At 41.8% G+C, this 20,828-nt stretch overlaps 1 protein-coding gene across 1 annotated transcript; it reads left to right on the forward strand.

Moving 5' to 3' along the window:
• Positions 1–14,337: 14,337 nt before the first annotated feature.
• On the forward strand, positions 14,338–18,654 carry LOC145404032 (uncharacterized; the record flags this gene model as incomplete). The annotated part of the gene is made up of 1 exon (XM_080275635.1): positions 14,338–18,654. A coding segment is annotated over one exon (1,098 nt), but the record flags the coding sequence as incomplete, so codon positions are not given.
• Between the last annotated feature and the right edge of the window lie 2,174 nt (positions 18,655–20,828).

The raw sequence follows: 20,828 nt of genomic DNA on the forward strand, positions 1-20,828 counted from the left end.
GCCAGTCCCACCTCAGGCTTGCTGGGTTACTTGATGGGGCACACCTTTTTAGGAATGTCACTTCAACCTCTCATTCTTAAGGAATACATTTTCCACACTACCCCAATAAACACGTTTCTTTTCACCCTAAACAGGAGCCATCTACCTGGGTTGAAAAAAACATGGCATCATAAGGCTTCTGCCACACAGTATGTTTTGGCCTTCCTAATGACCTGAAAGAACAATCAATTAACAATTCTAAACATAAAGTTAAATGTTTTCCAGTGAAAAATAATTCTGTGGCAGGAAAATAACAAATAAGTGCAAAAAAAAGTTTTCTTGACAAAATTTTCATACTTCAGTCCTTCCGTACAACTACCCTGAAATCCAATAACATAAGAACATAGTTTTCACAGTACATTTGGAGAACTGAATGGCATACTTAAAAAAAAAAAAAAAAAAAAAAAAAAAAAAGTGTGTACTGTAAAATTGTATGAGGGGCCTATTGCTTTTACCTCCATTTTTTTTTTTTTTTTTTCCTCACCCCAAATTACTATATGTGGTGTGTCCTGGAATGTAAGAGGAAGATTACTGGAGGTTTGAGAGGTCAGGTCAGAGGTATGTCTGACCACTACTTGGTGGAGGGAAAGTTGAGAGTAGGTATGAGGTGGTTGAGAGCTAGGAGAGTTGGGTGTGGCAGGGAGTTTTTGAAAATGAGTGAGTTGGACAAAAGAAAGAGAATGATAGAGTATCAGAAGCTGAAAGCTGAATGGAGCATAGTGAAAGATCAGGAAAATGGCAGTGTGGAGGAGGAATGGCAGTTGTTGAAGAGCGCTGTGGTGGGGTGTGTGGAAGAGGTGTGTGGTGTGAGATGAGTGGGTGGTGATGTAAGAAAGGAAAGTGAATGATGGTGCGAGGAAGTAAATATGGCTGTAACTGAAAAGAGACGTGCATATGAAGTGTGGCTGCAGAGGAAGGATGAGGTGTCATATTAGAGGTACAAGGAAAAGAAGAATAGGGTGAGAAGGGCTGTACATGATGCTAAAGTGGCAGGAGATGAGAGGTGGGGTGGGCAGTAAACTGAGAATTTTCAACAGAACAAGAAAATGTTTTGGGAGGAAGTGAAAAGGGTGCAAAAGATAGAGTCTGGGAAGGAAGAGTGAGTAAAAGCAGAGGATGGAAAGATGTTAATTGAGATGGATGCAGTAAGGAAGAAGTGGGCAGAGTATTTTGAAAGATTGTTAAATGTAGAGGAAGAAATTGTGGCTGAGATTGTGACAGATGGAAGGGAGCAAGGAATAAATGTGTTGGGAGAGTTGAATGATTCATTGATCACGTTGGAGGAAGTGCAGGAGGCAGTAAAGGAGATTGAAAGCAGGGACAGCTGCAGGTATGGATGGGTGTGCTGTGGAATGTTTGAAAGGTGGTGGAGCGACTAGTGTCGAGTGGTTAGTAAGATTGTTGAATGTGTGATTTGTGAGTATGGTGGTACAAATCTAAACTGACAGCTAGGGTGTGGCACGACCGTCTGTACAGTGGTGCTACATTTCCCAAACCCGTGATGTGAAACGGCTGTTATATATGTAAAAGGCATCACAAATAAGATAAACGCATATGAATACACTGTTAACGTGTATATTATATTATATGAAAGAACAGTAAACTTATTATGCATGAAATATTTATGCGGCAATACAGAAACGTGGCATAAATATTTTACAGTGTTGCTAAAAAAAAAAAGTAGCCACTTTTATTGGCTGTTACCGTATTTCTGGGGTGGGTAATAATGTCACAATTATGATTATAAGATAATGTACAGGAATATAAGTAAAAATATGCCAATTTCTTTGTAAAAGAAAAAATAATACATTAAACACTCGTGAGCGGCAACACTCACACAGACCCAGATTAACCCGAGAGCCTCCTCGTGTATCATGTGTGTCTTTACCTCCTGGGTGGTGTGGAAATAAAGTCAAATTTACAATATGTACAATATAATGTAATAGAAAATAACCAAAATGTATCCTAAAACACCATAGATGAGAGAGAGAGAAGGGGGGGGGGGATGGAGGGAAGGCAGGCTAGGGGAGGTGTTGAGGGATGGAGGAAGGGAGGGAGGGAAGGCAAGAGAGAGTGATTGAATGAAAAATCATGGCGCCGCACCAGCGAGGTCATTTGGCGACAAATGTAAAACAGTAATAAATATTTTTAAATATAATTAGATATAATAAAAAAATAAATGAAAGCATAAGTTTATAAGTCACTCATAAAAGAAACAAAATTCCCCAGGGTGACGCACGTCTCCCCCAGGAGAGTGAGAGAGAGGGGGGGGGGGCATCGCACATATGGAATATATGGCAACACTGTACAGAGCTTCGTGCCCCACCCTAGCCGCCAGTTTAGAATTGTCCTACCATAGTATGATGGTAATTGACTGGGCAAGTGTGTGTGTGGTATAAAGGTAAGGGTGATAAGTATTAATGTACTAGTATTAGAGATATAAGTCTGTTGAGTGTTATAGGTAAGGTATATGGTAGAGTGTTGATCAAGAGAGTTAGAGAGGGTACACAGGGAGTGACTGGTGATGAGCAATGTAGTTTTAGGAGAGGGAGGGGATGCATGGATCAAGTGTTGCTGTGAGACAGGTTTGTGAAAAGTATTTGGCAAAAGGTAAGGATGTGTTTTAGGTATTCATGGATTTAGAGAAAGCATATGATAGCGCTAATAGGGAGGCTTTGTGGACTGTTTTGAGATTTTATGGACTACGTGGTAGGTTGTTAAAAGGAGTGAAAAGTTTTTTTATGAAAATAGTAGAGCATGTGTATGAGTGGGAAATACTGAGCAATTGGTTTCCTGTGAGAGTGGGACTGCGGCAGGGATGTGTGATGTCACCTTAATCGCTTAATATTTATATGGATAGTGTTATAAGGGAGATGAATGGGAGAATGTTAGATAGAGGTTTGAGTCTGGTGAATGCTGATGGTAGAGAGTGGAATCTGAGTCAACTGCTGTTTGTGGAAGCTACTGCACTGTTGGCTGATTTGGAGGAAAGATTGAGACAGCTGGGTTTGGAAGGGTATGTAAAAGGAGGAAATTGAGAGTGAATGAGAATAAGAGTAAAGTGATGAAGTGTACAAGGTTGGTAGATGGTAGGAGGATGAATGTAGTTTTGAATGATGAGTTGCTTGAGGAGGTAGAGTGTTATAAGTATGTAGGGTCACATGTTGCTGTAGATGGAAAAATAAATGAAGAGGTGAAGTTTAGAATGAATGAAGTGGGAAAGGTGCTGGGAGGAAAGTAAAAAGTGTTTAGATGTCATTTCCTTAGAATGGATGTAAAGAGAAGGCTGTGTGAGGGAGTGGTGGTGCTGTGTGAGGGAGTGGTGGTACAGACTGCTGTATATGGGGCTGAAACATGGAATATGGGAGTAGCAGAGAAGAGGAGATTGAATGTAATGGAGTTGAGGTATCTGAGGAGTATGTGTGGAGTGACGCATATGGATCGAGTGAGAAATGATGAAGTGCAAAGAACTGAACTATGTGAGAGATGGCTGATTGAGTTGATCAGTGAGTGTTATGGTGGTTTGGGCATATGGAGAGAATGGTTGAAGAGCAATTGATGAAAAAGATAACTGGATCTAATGTGAGAGGTGTAAGGCTGAGGGCAAGACCATGAATAGGATGGATGGACAGTGTGAAGAGAGCATGAGATGCAAGAGGGATGTCTGTAGAGCAAGGAAGAGTGGCTGCATGTGATAGGGATGAATGGAAAGAAATTGTGAATGCATAAATGGTGACGGGGCCCCAACAGGATGTTCTCCCGCATCTGGTCCGATCAGCTGATTGGGTCAGGTGCTGGGAAGGGGATGGGTCCATTATGATGTGGCAGGGTAAACCAGCTCTGCTGTTGAGCCTGGCTTCGCATGTTGCCGGATTGCACTGCACAGTTGACCCTCGTGCGGTGTGGTGTGGTGAGGAGTGGTCCCTTCTCCCCACAGAGGCTAATATTATATACTGTACAATTAAATGTGCGTGTGTGGATGAATAATTTGGTGAGTGTGTCGTCCTGTCTCAGCTACCAGCTACCCCTAGGGGGAAAAGGCCTATGTATATTTACCTAGTTTAACACTATCATTGATGTCCTTAGCTCCTGTAGTGTTGATGTAAATCCTCTGCACTAGGTGAACCTCTATTTATTACCTTGAGAACATGATATAAGGGCAGTACGAAAAGGTATATTAGTACTGTGGACCTTTATCAATGCTACAGGTGTTGAGGACATTACTGATGGTGCCAGACTTGATGAAAGGGAGTAGTGTGTGTGTGTGGGTGTATATATATATATATATATATATATATATAAGTAATCCCTTTATTATCTGGACGTCATAATATATTTACAGTAAACCCTCTCTAATTCGAACCCGAATAATTTGGAAATCTGCTAATTTGGATCTTTTTTGACCACCAGACAAATAATTTTAATTCGGATTCATATTCGAATTAAGCAAGACAAGTCCGAAAAGGGTTCAATTGATAAGTGGACTTGAACAGTTTTTTTAGTGACAAGTGTAGTAATAAATGTAATTTTTAAGACCTGTACAGTACCTTCGGTACAGTTAAGTGTACTGTACTCTACTACTGTGTTGCAAGAATTCATTTTCAAGGTTTGACACTGTTTTATTTATTGTGCACTCTTTAAATATAAAGTAATAACATACTGTACTGTTCAATGTTTTTCTGAGAAAGCCATGTTTTAGTGAGCATGGGTGTGATTTGGGGATAAGGGCAAGCATGAGCTTCAATAATTCGGATTTTTGAATAACTCGACATAGGGTTCCCCCCAATTAATCCGAATTATAGAGGGTTTATTGTATATATATATATATATATATATATATGGAGCCTCTGTGGTACAGTTGTAGAGTGTGCCTTTCGCACGCTAGTGGACACGGGTTTGCCTCTCGCCAGAGTTGTAAAAACTTTGGGAAGCATTCACAAGCCACTGACTACTTTGGCATACACAAGGGATGCTGTGGTTGAACCAGTGTCGCATACTAGTGTGTTTGCACCCAGTTGGCTTAAGGCGGGCCAGTTACACTTGGTTCACAGTCTACACACACATATCCAAAGCCACTCCAACAGTACAAGTACACTCACAAGCACTTCTCACCCTACATGGTCTCTACCAGACAGCCTAAGCCACTGGGTAGAGATACATTGGCTGTATCGTCCCTGCTTCAGTAGGGATAGGCCGGTCCTTCAGTGGACCTCAACGGATGATGATGATGATGATGATGATGTATACTGTACAGAATATATATATATATATATATATATATATATATATATATATATATATACACACACACACACTCAGTCGTCGTAAATCGCATGTTCATAAATCACGGATTCGTAAATCACGGCTAGGTGGCTGTCAGACTGCTGGCAACCTTAAATCACTGTTAAGTTTCGAAAATCGCAGATCTAGGCACGCAAGTGGGCCTTTTCCGAGGAGAATCGTAAACCGCGGCATTCAAACTGAAAATTGCGACCCAACAACCAATCACCGCACGTCCCTGGTGGCATTATGTGCATACTAATGCCATCATATTGTTGTTGTTCTTGTCCCACCATTCCACACACTACAGACCGTCGCCGTGGAGTACGAGAGTTACCTGTCTTTTTTGTGCAACTTCCCCCCGCCTCCTACCTGCCATGGCCCCTCCTGACCCCCCAGTGAAGCGCTCTAAGCAGTATGGCGTCAAGAAGCTGCCGCAGTTGTTGTACAGTCAACGTTTGGAGCTCATTTGTCATGTTGAGAGGGGAGAGAAGTTTTCAAAGCTGGTGAAAGAGTTTGGGAAGAACAAGTGCTGAGAGGTTTTAAATTCTTGCCAACACCACCCCACTCCATTCACTTAAGCAATTTCGTCATAGGATTAAGGTGAGATCCCTTAATACATGCACTGAATATTCCTAAATTTGTATGATTGTGTTTGATGGTGCCTAGATAGGTGTAGGTAGGGTGCTGTGGGGGCGAGTTGGCCAAAGTCCAGACCCAAATTAATTTTTCACATAAGAGTTATTATTCATAAATCACGGCAGTGGTCCAGACCCAAATTGCCGCGATTTACAAGGATTGACTGTATATGCATATATAGATAGATAAATATATATATATATATATATATATATATATATATATATTTATATATATATATTTATATATACAGTATATATATATATATAGATATAATATATATGTATATATATATAAATATATATATATATATATATTATATATAAAATATATATATATATATATATATATATATATATATATATATTTATATATACAGTATATATATATATATATATATATATATATATATATATATTTATATATACAGTATATATATATATATATATATATATATATATATATATATATATATATATATATATATATATATATATATATATATATATATATATATATATATATATATATATATATATATACCTTAATCCCTTTATTATCTGGAAGCCTACTAACTGAACACCCCACTACCCGGACATTTTGGGCCTGGGCCTTTGGACCCCCCCCAAGTCCCCACCCATAATTTGAACTTGGCCTGCGGCACCAAACAGCTGTGTTTACGCACAGCTGCCAGCCCCCTGCTGTCCCTCCCCTCCCCAGTTACTGTCTAACTACCATCATGAGTAGATGCTCATCGCAGTGGATGCCGCACGTGCTCGTTTTTGTGAATAAACAGTGAATAAACTGCATTACCTCACCACTAGATCACATGGGAATTTACAGTGTTGTACAGTGTTAAGAAATTAGAATTTAGAGTGCAAAGGATTAAGTGTGGATTGCAAACTGGCAGTTGAAACTGACGTGGCTCAATTAAGAATAGAATGTGCAGTGTTAAACAGTTATAACTCACAGTGCAAAGAATTAGTGCAGCACAACATTGGATTGCTGTGCATTCTTGAAGAGCATTTTCACCACTGCCAGAGCCTTAGTGGAGGTGGCCACGGATGTGCTGTAAGTACCCTGTACACTGCTAAATATTTTCCATACTCACTTCTAATTCCTTATTCTCTGGTTCCTTTTCATTTGTTTCATGCATGTCCCATATTTGTGTGAATAGGGTCTTAAACAGGTGTTATGCATGTCCGGTAGGGAGTTATTTAGGTGGCTTTCAAAGTTAGGCTGGGTTAGGGTCCATAAGTACCAGTCCAGGAGGCAGGGGCCCATTATCTGGACAAAACCACATCCCGGACATGCCTTTGCTGTATTACATCGGATGTTGGGAAGATTACTGTGTGTATATATATATATATATATATATATATATATATATATATATATATATATATAGTATATATCGTAGCATCAGTGGCTCAGTGGGTTAGAGTGCTCTGCTCTAGCCTAAGGGTCAGAGGTTAGAGTTCACCCAAGGGTCACTGGTAGACATCAGGAAGGGCATCCGGCCATGAAGTGCTACACACTCCAAACCTAAGCTGTCTACCCAGGGGCAACACCGTAGCCCCTCTTGAAAAAGGGGGACACAGCATAAGACTCTAATATATATATATATATATATATATATATATATTATACACGCACTTCAGATTGACTTAGGACCTACTGTACACACAGAATTTCTATGGGAGAGTTGTCTGTCTTTGCTTTATGTTTCCACCTCTACTAAGTGAATTTTGGGGGTAAGAAGTAACTGGCAGCTCCTCTGGTGTTGGCGGGAGGTGGTGAAACACTCAGCATGTCAGTGCTTGCCCAGTAGCGAGAGTGGGAGTACAGTATATGTTCCTGTTGCTCGGAGCTTGCACCTCCCTCTTTATTCGTATTCGTTACTGTTTGCCCTGTTAGTTTTCGTAGCGTCAAGTTGTCATGCCTGGAAAGTACTGCTCAAGGGATGAGAGGGTCTGTATCATTGCATGGAGGCAGGATAATGTCCCTATCAGCATGATTTGTGAATGTACTGGACACGCAGAGTCAGCCGTCATGGAGAGTCTTACTGCAGCGCGCGGCCTTCCACCTGATGTTGTACCAGAGCACAAGCATGGCAGTGGAAAGAAGAGGACGACTTCCAGAGGTACAGATATGCTTCTGAAGAGGGAAGTAATCAAGAATCCTTGAATGACAGCAGCAGAATTGAAGAGAATGCATCCCCAGCTGTTACGTCTCAATTCAAACTATCCAACATTGCTTGCAGAAGGAGCTGGGTTTGCCAAGCCGCACTGCAGCCAAGAAACCGCTTGTCACTGACTGCATGAAGAAGCAACACATTCAGTTTGCCAAGAAGTATGCACACTGGACATCGAATGAGTGGAGAAAAGTTATGTTTTCCAATGAAAGCACATTTCAAGTGTTCCAGGTGTGTTCTGCCAGGGTTCGTGTCGCTGTCCCCTGTAGTCGATATGACCCTGCTTACACGGTGCCGACTGTTAAGCACCCACAGTCAGTAATGGTATAGGGATGTTTCTCAGGTGAAATGGGGAGGGGAGGCCTCTACTCTCTTCCTAAGGACTTGATGATGAATGGTGGCCGGTACATTCAAGTTCTGAAAGATCATTTGTTAAACTTTTTTGCTATTCATGGGGGTGGCTTTTTCATGCACTATTCAGCTCCATGTCACAAGTCAAGAAAGGTGACAAAATGGCTTCAGGATAGTCGGATTGAGGTCCTCGATTGACCTGGCAACAGTCCATACCTAATCTGATAGAAAGCTGTTGGGCAAAGGTGAAGAAAATCATGGCAGAGAAGAAGACACCTAGTCTGGATAACCTCAAGCCTGAACTGACAAATGTTTGGTACAAAGAAATGTCCTTAGATTACTTTAGAGATCTAAGTGATTCCATGCCAAAATGCATCCAACTGGTCCTGAAAAACAAGGGAAACATGATTTCATATTAATGAATGGCATTTCATGAACAAACATTATGATATACTGTGATTTCTGTGTTTTTTAATATCGTGGGGGAGGGGTCCTAAGTCAGTTTGCTGTAGCTGTGTGTGTGTATATATATATATATATATATATATATATACACACACACACACACACACAGTCTGTCCTCACCTAACGTGGGTATTTGCTTCCACACCGACCTCGCGTTCAGCAGATATCGCGTTACAAGGACTCATGAAAACCCCTTATTTCCTTCTGCATCCCTGCCCAAAGTCCACTTTTTCCCCATTGTGGTGCAAAATTTTTTTATACCTCCCAATTTAAACCTCCCAAAAGCATTAATATGGTTATAAAAAATACATTAGGTCAACTGGACTTTTTTATTTATTATACTGTACCTTTGGTGAAAAGGGTGCGAAAGAGAGAGTCTGGGAAGGAAGAACGAGTAAAAGCAGAGGATGGAAGGATGTTAATTGAGATGGATGCAGTAAGGAAGAGATGGGCAGAGTATTTTGAAAGATTGTTAAATGTAGAGGAGGAAAGGGTGGCTGAGATTGTGGCGGATGGAAGGGTGCAAGGAATAAATGTGTTGGGAGAGTTGAATGATTCTTTGATCACGAAGGAGGAAGTGGAGAAGGCAGTAAAGGAGATGAAAACAGGGAAAGCTGCAGGTATGGATGGGTGTGCTGTGGAATGCCTGAAGGGTGGTGGAGTGACTATTGTTGAATGTGTGCTTTGAGAAAGGTATGGTGCCAATTGACTGGGCAAGTGCCTGTGTGGTCCCGTTGTATAAAGGCAAGGGTGATAAGTATGAATGTACTAGCTTTAGGGGTATAAGTCTGTTGAGTGTTGTAGGTAAGGTGTATGGTAGAGTGTTAATTATGAGAGTTAGAGAGGGTACAGAGGGAGTGATTAGTGATGAGCAGTGTGGCTTTAGGAGAGGGAGGGGATGCGTTGATCAGGTGTTTGCTGTGAGACAAGTGTGTGAAAAGTATTTAGCGAAAGGCAAGGATGTGTTTTGGGCATTTATGGATTTAGAGAAAGCGTATGATAGAATTGATAGGGAGGCTTTGTGGACTGTTTTAAGATTGTATGGACTTGATGGTAGGTTACTAAAAGGGGTGAAAAGTTTTTATGTAAATAGTAGAGCATGTGTAAGAGTGGGAAATGCTGTGAGTGATTAGTTTCCCGTGAGAGTGGGGCTGCGACAGGGATGTGTGATGTCGCCTTGGTTGTTTAATATTTACATGGATGGTGTTGTAAGGGAGGTGAATGCAAGAGTTTTAGGTGGTCTGAATCTGGTAAATGTTGATGGTGGAGATTGGAATCTGAAGCAGCTGCTGTTTGCAGATGATACTGCACTGGTGACTGATTCAGAGGAGAGATTGAGACAGTTGGTAGAGGAGTTTGGAAGGGTGTGTGAAAGGAGAAATTTGAAAGTAAATGAGAATAAGAGTAAAGTGATGAAGTGTACGAGGTTGATAGATGGTAGGGGGATGAATATAGTTTTGAATGGTGAGTTGCTTGAGGAGGTAGATTGTTTTAAATATCTAGGGTCACATATTGCTGTGGATGGAAGAATAGATGCAGAAATGAAGTTTAGAATAAATGAAGTAGGAAAGGTGCTGGGAGGAATGAAAAAAGTGTTTAAATGTCGTTCGCTTAGATTGGATGTAAAGAGAAGGCTGTATGAGGGTGTTGTGGTACCGACTGCATTATATGGGGCTGAAACATGGAATATGGGTGTAGCAGAGAGGAAAAGTTTGAATGTAATGGAGATGAGGTGTCTGAGGAGTATGTGTGGAGTGACGCGTATGGATCGTGTGCGAAATGATGAAGTGCGAAGGAGAACTGGAGATGTTCGGGAGATGGCTGGTAGAGTTGAGCAGAGGGTGTTGCGATGGTTTGGGCATATGGAGAGAATGGATAATGAGCGATTGGTGAAAAAGATAACTAGATCTGATGTGAGAGGTGTAAGGCTGAGAGGAAGACCATGAATAGGATGGATGGACAGTGTGAAGAGAGCGCTGGATGCAAGAGGGATGTCTGTTGAGCAAGGAAGAGTGGCTGTGCGTGAATAAATAAGTGATGACGCAGCCCTGAGGGGATATTCTCCCGCATTTGGTCTGATCAGCTAGTCAGGTCAGGTGCGGGTAAGGGGATGGGTGTGTTATGATGTGGCAGGGGTAAACCAGTTCTGCTGTCGGGCCCTGCTGCGGATGTCACTGATTGCATTGCGCAGTTGACCCTTGTGCGGTGTGGTGCGGTGAGGATCTGTCCGTTCTCCCCTTTGGGGCTAAGATGTGAATGAATGTGTTTGAATGGATGAGTAAATGGTGAGTGTGTCGTCCTGTCTCGGCTACCTCCCTTTCCTTGGGGGAAGCAGCCTAGGTATATAGATAGACCTTTGGTGAGGAGAAGAGCAGACACACGTCGCAAGAGATGAGGCAGAGGGGGAGAACACACACTAAAATCCATCAAAGACTATTTCACTAGCAACACTCCAAACATCACTTTCTAGGTCCTCCATAGCTTCTTCATCCTGCTGTCGCTGGATATCCTCTTGCTGTAGACCAGTGGCAGCTTGTCTGGCGAAGTAACGAGTGATCAGTGACATGTTATGGCGGTTTACTCAGTTGATGTGCGTACGATTGTAGACGCTGACTACATCAGCAATCTGCTTAATTACGTTGTTACCTCTTTTTTTTTTTTTTTTTATGTGACCGACTCTGGGCATAGGCTTCACAGCCTGCTTTCAAGGCCCAGTAGTCCTCCTACGTACCGCACACCTCTACATGTCACCACTTGCAAGGGAAGGGTCGCTATCAAAGATGAACTTGAAAGACTCAGCTTGACTCAGGATTTGACTAAAACATCACTGCTGGGTTCACCTGCTGGTTTGGCCCCCCCTCTCTTCCTCTAGCTGTTCCCTCTTCTTTTTGTCCTTTTCTTGTTGCGTGGTTCAAATTACTGCATTACGCCAACAGAGCCAGCGTTAAAATGTTTATTTCCTTCCGCAAAATCGTGCCGTGTTAGAGCAATATCTCGTTACAGCAAACTGCATTAGATGAGGACAGACTCTATATACTGTATATATATATATATATATATATATATATACAGTATATGTATGTATGTATCTTATACATATAGAAATATGAGAACAAATTCCATCCATTTACAGTAGGCAATCCTGTTCATGTCACAAAAGCACTGATAAGAACAAGAATGGAGGGTTGGAAACCTTCCCACTTGGATTGCTGGAGGTATGTCAGTGTCATCACCCATCTCCTTTTCTCTAAGCAGTTTCATACCTTGTACAACACAGGATGAAGGAATATTACATTTTGGGCATTTATTTTCCGATTCATATCCTGGTAGAGATCAAGGAGCCAGGCTCATTATCTCTTCATCTTGTATGGACATGGATGATTGGATTAGGATACGTAGTATGATGCATATTAAGAGTAAGATGCTTATCTGGACAGTTCATGGAAATGTATGGAATGTGAGCAGTTTTATTCAGTGATTATGTATGTAGATCTTTTAATGTAAATTATGACAACTGGTGAAAACTTATTGACTGCTTGATTGAAAAATATAAGGGTAATAGTCCACATTATTGCCATTCTTGTTTACTTTACCAAGCATTCTTAGTTAGTACACTTAACCCCCTGCTATCGCGCCTAATTGGTCACAGCAAACGCGCGTGATAGCTGAATACGCGATAGCTGAACTGAACAATCAATGGGAAAATTTCTAATTGTTTTTTCGGTGGCCCATTTTTCTAGCTTTTAACCACTTTATGCCTACGATTTCCTGCCAATCTCTCCTCCAACATGAAATAAAGCATTATTGTATTAATAATAACAGTATAATGAATAAGTAAACAACATAAAGGCCATCAAACTTTTATAAGGATTAAGGCTTGGGTGGTTTGATGGGTTCCGAGGCTTTCGAGTGGCTTAATTGCCGCCAGATCTCTTTAGCAGTCTCCATGATTTCTTAAGTGTCCACAGCTAAAGGGGGTATCACACGGTACATCGCATCAGGAACGGCTGAGGAAGATTTAAGTGGAACAAAACTTGCACACTATCACACACGATCCTCATACTGTTGCCAGAGCCCCGTCTCAGTTGTAAACACGTGATTACTTTATCGACATCACTGTTTTCTCGGCATAGGAAATATTAACTCTTTATATGGGTGTCAAAACGATTGATATTTATTCTAAAATACAGTATTAATAAATATTTAGTGTTAGGCTAAATTTCAGTGCTGTAATGCGATATGTTCTTTCGAGTCGAATGGGTTTTGTTCACATTGTTTTGCCCATTGTATGCTCGGCAGGAATCCGTTCAAATGCATTCCAAATGCCCGTGGTATCGTCTGCAATTTTACCACGTTACCGTTCCGATTAACCATCGTATCCTCAGCAAACCTCGTTTGAAGTGCCGTGTGAATAAGTTTTGCTTAGCCTGACTTCAAACTCGATGCGTGATAGCGGTCTTGGGGTGCGTGATAGCATGTATGGTTGTGCATTTGATGTGTGCGTGATAGCAGATAAACGTGATAGCTGAACGCGTGATAGCAGGGGGTTGAGTGTATAGTATTGTTTGTCGTTCATTCATCATTCAGTTGTATCATTTTTCTTTCTGCAGGTGTGCTGATGATCTAATGAAGACTTATGGAAAGCAAAAAAAAAGACAAGAGATGTAATCCATCTGTAACAGGACTGTCATTCATCACATCATCAGAATTCTTCCCCAGACTAAGGGTGCATCAGATCAACAAACAAAGAGGCCATTTATGAATGATTCCTGTGCCTGTCAGGGACTGTAGAGTTGTTACTGAATTTGGAGTGTTTTTTGGAATATTATTGTTGTGATCACCTAAGATAAACTTTTGCATCAGAAAAGTAATTAGTGCATAGCATTGCATTCCACAGCCCAAACAAACAACCCTTATATTTTTCTTTATCTGTTTATTTACAGATCAGAATATTGGAGGAAAAGAATGTAAGATAGAAAAGAGCATCTTGTAAACAGCAAGGATATCACTTTGTTGGAACTTAACTTGTTGTAGAGGTGGCTTCAAACTATATTCATGATTTAGCTATAGCAGAACTTAAAGGAAGACTGAGTGAGTTTGGAATTACAATGGAAAGATTTTCTAGTTGTTCAGACAAATATTTTATGTTTGAAGAGTATAATCGTATCTTCCCTCCCAATAAGGAAACACCCCAAGTGAAGGAACAGCCCCCTGAACACCATCACCACCACCATCACCACCACCACCACAACCACAACAACACAAACACAAACACTAACACTAACACCAACCCCAACACCAACCCCAACACCAACCCCAACCCCAACACCAACACCAACACCAACCCCAACACCAACCCCAACCCCAACACCAACACCAACACCAACACCAACACCAACACCAACACCAACACCAACACCAACACCAACACCAACACCAACACCAACACCAACACCAACACCAACACCAACACCAACACCAACACCCCAACACCAACCCCCACACACACACCCACACCCACACCCACATGCAACCATGGTGAAGCACATGAGAAGAAATTTGAGTGCCATGAATGTCTCAAGTGGTTCTCAAGCAAGGGCAACCTGCAGCGCCATTTAACTATCCACCTGGGAATCAGGAAGTTTGAGTGCGATCTTTGTGGACGTTTGTTTTCACAGAATGGTCATCTGAAATCCCACAAGCTCATGCACTCTGGGGAGAAAAACTTTGAGTGCCTGGTGTGTGGGAAGAAGTTTATCAGCAAAGGAAACCTCCAGCGCCACAGCTTCACTCACACTGGCGAGAAGCGCTATGAATGCGACGAGTGCGGGAAGTTGTTCATTCAGAAAGGCCACCTCAAGTCCCACCAACTGATGCACACAGGGGAGAAGAACTTTGAGTGTGAGCAGTGTGGACGGCGGTTTTCAAGCAAGGGGAACTTACAGAGGCACCGATACACACACTCTGGGGCAAAGCGTTTCAAGTGCGAGGAATGTGGCAAGCTACTGTCACAAAAGTCACACCTCAACTCCCACCGCCTGATGCATACTGGAGGGGAAAAGAAAGTTGACTGTGAGAAATGTGCTGCTGAGAAGTTTGGGAGGAAGGATGAAGATGACACATTTCCTAGGAAAGAGGAACATTCCTTCGAGCCCAGAAAAGAGGATCTTGGTTTTGTGCATAGGAAGGATGATCTTGGCTTTCTTCCTAGAAAAGAGGATCTTGGTGGCTTCGTACCAAGGAAGGATGATCTTGGGTATGTTCCCAGGAAAGAAGACCCAAATATGGGTTTTGTTCCCAGGAAAGAGGATCTTGGCTTTGTGCCTCGGAAGGATGATCTTGGGTTTGTTCCCAGGAAGGAGGACATGGGTTATCCAAGGAAAGAAGATATGAATTATGGGAGGAAGGACATGAATTATCCCAGGAAGGATGAGATCAACCCTCATATGATGGTGCACTCGGGGTAGGAACAGGAGCCAACAAATCATCCTCAAATTTGGCAGAGTAGTTTTCAGTCAGGACCTGAGAGTCTTGGATAACCATCCCCAGAGTTGGTGAAGTATTCTTAAGCAGATTAGAAGTAGTGTAAGTGTTAGCCTGGGGAAATTAAATGTTATTTCAAGGGATTTTGAGCAGGTGAAAGCAGCATAAAGATTAGTATAGGCATTCTTTAAGTACATAAAACCCCACAAATATTTCTGATGGAATTAGAACAGGAGGAATGCAGATCAGTTGGCTGTTGCTACCACACTCAGTGAAGCTTCAGGTCAGTTACCATGTGACTTAACTCTAAATAACCCACACACCATTGTTCCAAAACTTTCCACTCAGGATGTTGTGTTTATACAGTATATGGATAATGAAGAAATGAGGAATCTTCCATACCTTTATTAGACTGAAAAGGATCTTTAAATGAGTTACAGTATTGTGCTGCGAATCAAAATTGCTGATCTAAGCAAATCCTAGCTAAGTTGTATTGGTTTGATGTAGAGGTAACTGTTTAAGAAGAGTAGCTACAGCAAGGCAGATCTCTTGTAGTTGATTCCTATGATGGAGAATGTGAGTGTGATGATAAGAAGTATCTACTGTTGATGCCTCTTGTAATTGTAAGCACAGTTTGTCTGTACACACAATCTGAGCTTGTGATGGAGAATTGAAAGAGAGTAGAACACAAGGGAGCACTGCACCATGTGCTTAGGATACAGTAGCGAATGTAGCTCTTTATGATAGGTCTGACAAAACTTAGCTCTTCAGATTACCTGTTTCCTTCCTCACTTCATTGTCAAGCATACTGAAAGTCTTAGTAGGGAAGTGTTTAAAACCGGTCAAGAGTTGTATGACCTCCAGCACACAACTTGTGCGTATTTTGAGGAGGAGCCAGTGAAGCGTTTACCAGTGCGCTCTTACTGGCAGCTCCTCCTGTACTGGAGAGTTGTCTGCCCTCCAGGGTATTTGTGGGCAACTTTAGCATGCCTGGTGTAAGCTGTCACCCTGTTTCCATAATCCAGTAGCTCTTTTCTTAAGACTTTACTGAGGTTAGGCAATTACTGGTACTTAGTGTTTAAGGCAAAACTAATTATGTTAAGCACAAATATTGTCGGATGTTAAGGTAGAGGTGTTGGAGTATGGTTATATCTTAAGTAAATTACAGCTATCATACTGTATGGCATTGACTTCAAGAAGCTTTCCTAACAGCTTCCCAAGTCTGAAGCCATGACAGAATCAGGTATACCGGTCAGTCACTTCAGCCAACTGCCAGACTGGAGTATTTTGGCAGGAATCAGTTTGGCATATTATACTATAATTGTGCACTGACGCTCTGTTTCTTTGTCCAAAATTACTCTGCGTCTGTCTCTGTCACCGAGGGTTGTAGCCAACAATATAGAAATATAATTGTGTAGCATACAATCTCCACCCAAGGACCTGTAGTGCAGACTTGGGATAATTTTATGTAAGCTGTAAACCTTAACATACTGTATTATTGTAGAGGGAGCATTTTAAAGTAGGTTTAAGAATCACTTCTTTAGGAATGCATGTCAGTTAAGAAGCTGTCCCACTTGTACAAGACACCCAAGTACTGTACTGTATTTATGTTCTGGCTCTTGTGCAAACAGGATTGTGCATGAATGCCGGCGTGAATTCCTGAATACAGTGAGTTGTAAGGACAGAATTGACAAGCCATCCTTAAAACCCACAAAATGAGTTGTAAGGATATTTTATAGTGTAAGAACTTTCTCCTTACAATGCATAATAAGAGTTTTTAAGGATTCGTGTGAATTACCTTTATAGATGTAAAGAAGTGAGGGGTTCTTATTATGTGTCATGTGTTTAGGATATTGCAAGTGGTTTGAGCAGTCACAATGCATTTTATGAATGCAGAAAACATACTAAGGAGTGCAGATTGTCCTTACAACACATAATGACAGTTTTAAACCAGTTTTCATGACAGTTAGAGCTTGTATGAAGACTGAGCTTAAAGTTTCCACACATGACACAACTACATAATTATAGCACTGTGACATTTTTAACCCCTTCAACCTGAGGACATAATTTTTATTTTATTGTTGCTGCTGTCAGATGATTTTATTCAGATTTAGTGAATATCGTAATACTTTCAGAGTTTATTGAAGACTACCTAACCCCACCACTTTAAAAAGTTCCTCCTAAGCTGAATAAAATTTCCTGGAGGTAGTAAGAATATGCCAAAGAAGATGCCACCAGATTCAGGGGGTTAAGTTTTTAGTATGAGCACTAGAAAACTGTATTATTGTATTTGGAACTGAACTCGTCCATTCCCCCCCTCCCCCATACTCTGTCGGCATAAGGAGGCTGTCTAGCACCTCTTCCTTATTAATTTATCTTTCATATTACACATATACTGTTGTGTTATTCATGGCATTTTAATATCTGCATAAATAACATACAAGAAAGTAATAAAGTCCCAGATACAGATATAAACTGCTGAGAGAGAGGTGCCAGAGATCCTCCTAACCCAAGGAGAATGCGACCCCCAAGTGTTCACAGAGGAACTGTCGGCCTTGGACACACCACAGTCAGCCCTCCATCAGCACAGACTTACCACCTGAAGGACTGTCTGTAGCCCATTGTATGCGGTTGGCATTCTTTTTAGCTTACTCTTGGTGCTGCCAGAGGATTTCATCAGTTTAAGGAAGGCCTCTCAAGTTCAAGGGGTTTATTAAGGCTCTTCTCACATTGAAGGGCTGTATTATGGGTGCATATATGCAAAACCATTCGGGTTTGAATTGCCCCAGCTAATTTGAGTTAAATCATCTGGAGATGGCAAGAAGAAAACAAACATGTCGCTGGACTGAATGATTAGTTCCCATTGATCTCTGAGACATTTTCATTTTATTCTTGCCATCTCCTTGCAGATTTATTTACTCCTGGCTGACATTTCAAATCTAGAGGGGATGGATGTAGCATTAATAATCCCCATCAGTACAAAAGGCCTTTTGTAAGTCAGATATAATCATCTGCCAACAGCTAGAGTAAATGAAAAGAACCACCCAAATGAGAGGGATTAATCGTCCTGTTTGTGTACTGCTCAAGTCGAAAGTTCTCCAACAGTTCTCTGCTGGATATGCTGCTGGAAAGTGTTATATGAACTCAGTTTATGGGGGAGCGGTATGAAGAACACAACAGAAGAGGTTGTTTTTAGTTTCAATTTTGAAGGCTCTGACATGCTTTGGCCTTGGTCACCTAATGGTGGCTGTCCATGCTGCTCGATCTCTGGCAGCTTCCCTATTTAGTCGCTTAACCCTGAGATAACACTCAGTGACCTTGTCCCATGTCCTTTTTGGTGTGTCTTTCACTACCCTACCCCCAACATTAACACTTCTCACTTTCTGCACCCAGTTATCATCCCCCATCCTCTCCACACGCCCAAACCAACTCAGTTTACCTCTCCCCATCACAACACCAATACACTCCAGTCCATCCTACTTCTCAACTCTTTCATCGTAAACCTGGCCCTCCCAGGCCATGCACGCAAGGATGCACTGTACATCCACCTAATCATTGGCATTTCTGTATGTTTGAGCCTGCGAATATCCTCTTCCTTTACTGCCCAGGTCTCACTACCATACAGCAATACACTCCTAACACATGCTGCATACAAAGATCCCTTAGCACGGAGGGAGAGCCCTCTCAGTGTCAGGAAAGGCAACAGCTCCCTGAACTTTTTCCAATCACTCCTCACTCAAGCAACAGAGCTAGTTTCTGCCCCACCTTCAGCACATAACATGTCTCTCAAATAACAAGACTCTTCCACATAACAAGAAATTCACCAGCAAGTTTAATCCTTTCACGCCTGGCAGTAACCACTTGCTCTCCCCGACACACGCACACATTAAATCAGCATTATCTTGCAGTCTGCCTCTAATACCACCCACTTATCACAAATACAGCAAAAGATGGAATTACTTCCCATGCCCGTGTGAATAATTGCGCATGGCCACTCTCCCTCATCGTTAGTACTACCACTCCCAGCCCTAGATACCATCACTTTTGTTTTATCTGCATTTACTCTTAAGCCTTTGTGCACCATACCATCTCTCCACTTCTTAAATCATTCCTCTGCCTCCCTTTCATGCTGTGCAACCAACAACTAATCATCAGCATACATCACCCACTGGAGTCCATTTCTGAAGTCACATGAGAGGGCTTCAGGTACCTTGATAAACAGCAAGGGGCCCAAGACTGACCCCTGATCCACACCAACATTCACAGAAAACTCATCACCTAGATCTCCATTCACCCTTACCTGGGTGTTAGCACCCACATACATGGCCATAACGACCCTAACCAGCCACTCCTCCATCCCAAGCTTTCTCATTGCCCACCTCACCACCCCTGTAGGGACTCTGCCAAAGGCCTTCTCCTAATCAACAAAAAACAAAGAACAGTTCCCCTTTCTTTCCTATATATTTTTCCTGAAGCTGTCACACAATGAATATGGCATCAAAGGTCTCCCTGCCTGGCATAAACCCAAACTGCATCTCATCAGTTTTCACTCTTTTTTTCTTATCATACCCTCTAGAACTCTCTCCATTACCTTCATTATCTGGTCCAAAAGCTTTATGTCTCTAGAATTTCTATTTTCCAGGGCATCACCCTTCCCCTTGTACACATTTACAGTTATACTCTTCAGCCAGTCATCTCAGACAAGACACTCATATATAATCATATTTATCAGGTCGGTGACTAACCTCACTCCTATATCTCCTGAGGCTTTCAACATTTCAGCAGTCAACCCAGATACACCTGCATCTTGCCTATTGCCCTGCTCACAGTAGCAGCGTCAATCAAAGACCAAGGGCCAAACACTGGATCTACTGGCTTCAGACCTTCCCTGTCCCTGTCAAACTCCTCATTCAACAACTGGCTGTAATGCTCTCTCCATGTGTCTTTAATATCCCCACTGTTCACCACAACCCTTCTATCATCATTCTTCACACACTGCTCACTTATGATAACCCTATTTTCCCTCCTCATCAGATTTGCCTCCTTAAAAATCATATTCTTCCCTTCCGCACGATTTAAGTTATCAAGTAAAAGTCTCTGTGACTCAGATTCGCCCTGTAAACCTCTTTCCTAGCCCTATGCTGGGCAGCGAAGTAATCCTCTTTGTTACCACCCTCCTTCCATTCCTGGAAAAGCCTTCTTTTCTACTTAACTGCAACTTCTAATCCCTCATCCCACCACCAAGTCACTTTATGTCTTGATGGGCCTCTTGTCCATCAACATACTGAATCAGTAACTCTCAAGTGGTTGGTCTTGAGGGCTCTGTACTGTTCATTAATACTTCTGTCAACATCTCCCTGTTCAGCCACCACCCGTC

The sequence above is a fragment of the Coenobita brevimanus genome, chromosome 62 (genome assembly GCF_032717465.1).
Source record: "Coenobita brevimanus isolate Jiangsu-jjx chromosome 62, ASM3271746v2, whole genome shotgun sequence".
NCBI classification, from domain to species: Eukaryota; Metazoa; Arthropoda; class Malacostraca; order Decapoda; family Coenobitidae; genus Coenobita; species Coenobita brevimanus.